Source organism: Sander lucioperca, chromosome 9, assembly GCF_008315115.2.
Source record: "Sander lucioperca isolate FBNREF2018 chromosome 9, SLUC_FBN_1.2, whole genome shotgun sequence".
Classification (NCBI taxonomy): Eukaryota; Metazoa; Chordata; class Actinopteri; order Perciformes; family Percidae; genus Sander; species Sander lucioperca.
This window is the reverse complement of record NC_050181.1, coordinates 31,337,453-31,341,606: the sequence shown is the minus strand read 5'-3', so window position 1 is coordinate 31,341,606 and position 4,154 is coordinate 31,337,453. Positions and strand designations below refer to the sequence as shown.

At 42.5% G+C, this 4,154-nt stretch overlaps 1 protein-coding gene across 2 annotated transcripts in view; it reads left to right on the top strand.

Annotated features, from left to right (window-relative positions):
* The window catches only part of LOC116064109 (inositol monophosphatase 1-like), a 9,498-nt gene extending 5,908 nt beyond the window's left edge, over positions 1–3,590 (top strand). For both annotated transcript variants that reach the window (XM_031319172.2, XM_036005523.1), the window contains exons 7-9: positions 1,844–1,952; positions 2,590–2,741; positions 3,378–3,590. In XM_031319172.2, the coding sequence (XP_031175032.1) occupies positions 1,844–1,952; positions 2,590–2,741; positions 3,378–3,505 (389 nt within the window). In that variant the 3' untranslated portion in view covers positions 3,506–3,590. The remainder of the gene's footprint in view (positions 1–1,843; positions 1,953–2,589; positions 2,742–3,377) is intronic.
* The last annotated feature ends 564 nt before the right edge of the window (positions 3,591–4,154 follow it).

Sequence of the window (4,154 nt, the reverse complement as noted above, 5' to 3'; positions counted from 1 at the left end):
CACAGTATCACAGTAATCACAGTACCACAGTATCACAGTAATCACACATTTTACTCATCAATAATCACAGGATTACAGTATCACAGTAATCACAGTATCACAGTAATCACAGTACCACAGTATCACAGCAATCACACACTTTACTCATCAATAATCACAGGATTACAGTATCACAGTACCACAGTAATCACACTACCACAGTAATCACAGTAATTACACACTTTACTCATCAATAATCACAGGATTACACTATCACAGTAATCACATAAAAATCACAATATCACAGTATCACAGTATCACAGTATCACACACTTTACTCATCAGTAATCACAGTATTACAGCAATCACACTAGGGATGTAACGATTAGCGGTGTAACGGTAAACCACGGTAACAGTTACCGTTTCCATTAAAATATCCTCCTTATGGCGGTGGATTACCACGGTGTGGAAGCCTGTGTTTAACCCTTCCCAGCTTCATCCCCGGCTCCTGAAGGAGCCGCGCAGGAGAAGGAGAAGAGGGACAGAATGTAGCAGCTTTATAACGGACGTTTTCCTTTATCATTCCTTTCCTGTTTTCTGACTTGTTGAAGTGATGTGTGTAGCCCAGAACGTACGGTAAAACTATTCTGTGTAGCCCAGAACGTACGGTAAAACTATTCTGTGTAGCCCAGAACGTACGGTAAAACTATTCTGTGTAGCCCAGAACGTACGGTAAAACTATTCTGTGTAGCCCAGAACGTACGGTAAAACTATTCTGTGTAGCCCAGAACGGTAAAACTATTCTGTGTAGCCCAGAACGGTAAAACTGTTCTGTGTAGCCCAGAACGTACGGTAAAACTGTTCTGTAGCTTGCTAAACTGTCCTGGGCTTTACTGCCTCCTTATCTTCAGTAAGTGTTCTGCTACCATGTGGAAGTTTGGCCCGTGTTACGACGTGATTTGATACGTGACATGGTGGAGTTGTAAAGAAATGTTCCTGGATACCGGACCCCCTACAGCCGGCCGGTGTTTCAGCAGCCAGGTCCAGGTTCTTCCCAGACCCCCTACAGCCGGCCGGTGTTTCAGCAGCCAGGTCCAGGTTCTTCCCGGACCCCCTACAGCCGGCCGGTGTTTCAGCAGCCAGGTCCAGGTTCTTCCCGGACCCCCTACAGCTGGCCGGTGTTTCAGCAGCCAGGTCCAGGTTCTTCCCGGACCCCCTACAGCCGGCCGGTGTTTCAGCAGCCAGGTCCAGGTTCTTCCCGGACCCCCTACAGCCGGCCGGTGTTTCAGCAGCCAGGTCCAGGTTCTTCCCGGACCCCCTACAGCCGGCCGGTGTTTCAGCAGCCAGTTTTCAGTAGTTTTTACCTATATTTGTGTAATATAATAAACTGTTAGACTTTCTGAGACTAGTTCAGCTTGTGTAGCCTATCAGGGCTTTCTGAACATGTTGAACACACTTTTAAAAATACTGTGATAATACTGAAAACCGTGATAATTTTGGTCACTATAACCGTGAGGTTAAATTTTCATACCGTTACATCCCTAAATCACGCACTTTACTCATCAATAATCACAATATTACAGTATCACAGTATCACAGTAATCACACACTTCACTCAATAATCACAGTAATCACAGTAATCACAGTATCACAGTATCACAGTATTACAGCAATCACACACTTTACTCATCAATAATCACAGTATTACAGTATCACAGTAATCACACACTTCTCTACTCTACTCTCTACTACTGATTGTGTGTGTTTGACATTATGATATATTATATTAACATAAGTGTGATGTGTGTGTGTTTGACATTATGATATATTAACATTATAAGTGTGATGTGTGTGTTTGGGTCAGACGTGAAGCAGTCGATGATCGCCACAGAGTTTGGATCCAGCAGAGACCCTGAAGTTGTAGACAAGATCTTCTCCAGCCTGAGGAACATCCTCTGCATCCCCGTCCACGGGTAAGACTGCAGTAGTACTGCAATATCAGCAGTATTACTGCAGTAATACTGCTGATATTGCAATACTGCTGATACTGCAGTAATACTGCTGATACTGCAGTAATACTGTTTCCGTAACCATAGTTGTGTGTTTCCAGCGTGATTTTGCAGTAAAACTGTGTCTGTAACAGTATTCCTGTGTTTGTAGGATGATGTTGCAGTAAAACTGTGTCTGGAACAGTATTCCTGTGTTTCCAGGGTGATTTTGCAGTAAAACTGTGTCTGTAACAGTATTCCTGTGTTTCCAGGGTGGTGTTGCAGTAAAACTGTGTCTGTAACAGTATTCCTGTGTTTCCAGGGTGATGTTGCAGTAAAACTGTGTCTGTAACAGTATTCCTGTGTTTGTAGGGTGATTTTGCAGTAAAACTGTGTCTGTAACAGTATTCCTGTGTTTCCAGGGTGATGTTGCAGTAAAACTGTGTCTGTAACAGTATTCCTGTGTTTCCAGGGTGGTGTTGCAGTAAAACTGTGTCTGTAACAGTATTCCTGTGTTTCCAGGGTGGTGTTGCAGTAAAACTGTGTCTGTAACAGTATTCCTGTGTTTCCAGGGTGATGTTGCAGTAAAACTGTGTCTGTAACAGTATTCCTGTGTTTGCAGCGTGCGCGGTGCAGGCACGGCGGCGGTCAACATGTGTCTGGTGGCGTCCGGCTGTGTGGAGGCGTATTACGAGATGGGGATCCACGTTTGGGATGTGGCCGCTGGCTCGCTGATCGTCTCCGAGGCCGGGGGAGTCCTGATGGATGTGGACGGTAAAGATGAAACAGAAACGTTGTTCAGCCCGGTGGCGAGGGCCAGACACAGAATGATGGCAGCATTAACATACAGCTCAATAGTTTCTGGATACCAGAATCACGAAATTAAACATTTAAAAAAAGCTAAACACAGATTCCATGAAGCCCACATTAAGTCAGTGAATGAAAGCTAACTGCAGAAAGCTAACTGCAGATTTGAAAATAAGACTTTGTCTACATTTCCAACCGAGCCATCCCACTGTAGCTGTAGTTCAAAAACATCTTAAAAATACATTATGAAATAAGTCCAGGAGACTAAGGCCCTATGGGCCGCCAGGCTTCAGTACACTGACTCTGAGATGATGTAATAGAGACTCTGAGATGATGTAATAGAGACTCTGAGATGATGTAATAGAGACTCTGAGATGATGTAATAGAGACTGACTCTGAGATGATGTAATAGAGACTGACTCTGAGATGATGTAATAGAGACTCTGAGATGATGTCATAGAGACTCTGAGATGATGTAATAGAGACTCTGAGATGATGTCATAGAGACTGACTCTGAGATGATGTAATAGAGACTCTGAGATGATGTCATAGAGACTCTGAGATGATGTCATAGAGACTGACTCTGAGACTTTCTGTGTTCAGGAGGAGAGTTGGACTTGATGTCCAGACGAATCGTGGCCGCCAACAGCAGAACCGTGGCCGAGAGGCTGGTCATTGAGATCGATGCCTTCAGTCCGCCCAGAGACGACGCTCCGCCGCTCAAACCGTGAAGAGAGCAGTGCATTGTGGGTCACACATCCGATTTGATGGTGTAGTAAACTGTATGTAATGAATAAAGTTTGTCTGGAAAACTAATTTTAAAGAAGTGATTTGTGTCAGACAGATATGAATTCACCGAAAGAACGTAAAGTCTTCAATAAAAAACATTATATCATCTATAACAGCAGGTAGTCATGGAAACAATTGAGGTAGGATTGGTTGTAAAAAGTCTGCCTGCCTCTATGAGAATTTAACATAGGGGTGTATTGACTTATGCCCCCTGTATTTTAAGGAAGAACATTTGTTTATTTACGATAAATTATTCATTCACAAAGAAACTTGGTGTCCTTAAAGGTTGGATTTTTCCTCATTTTTTTAATTAAGGCATTAAGATTAATTTCCAAAAGATGATTTTTTTATTCCTCTTTTTAGTCAAATTTAGCATGGGTGTCCTCATTTTTTCACATGACTGTATGTCTAAAATAGTCGAAAAAAAGTCGTAGTATAGTATGTGTATGAAGTATGAAGGGAGGAATTAAAAATTAAGTATTAAGATTTATTTATTAAATCAATTTCTTCAAACAGTTAAAGTGCAGAAATAACTCAAGTAGAAGGTTCAACGCCTCATTTACCTGCAGTAACACATGCTAACATATGCTA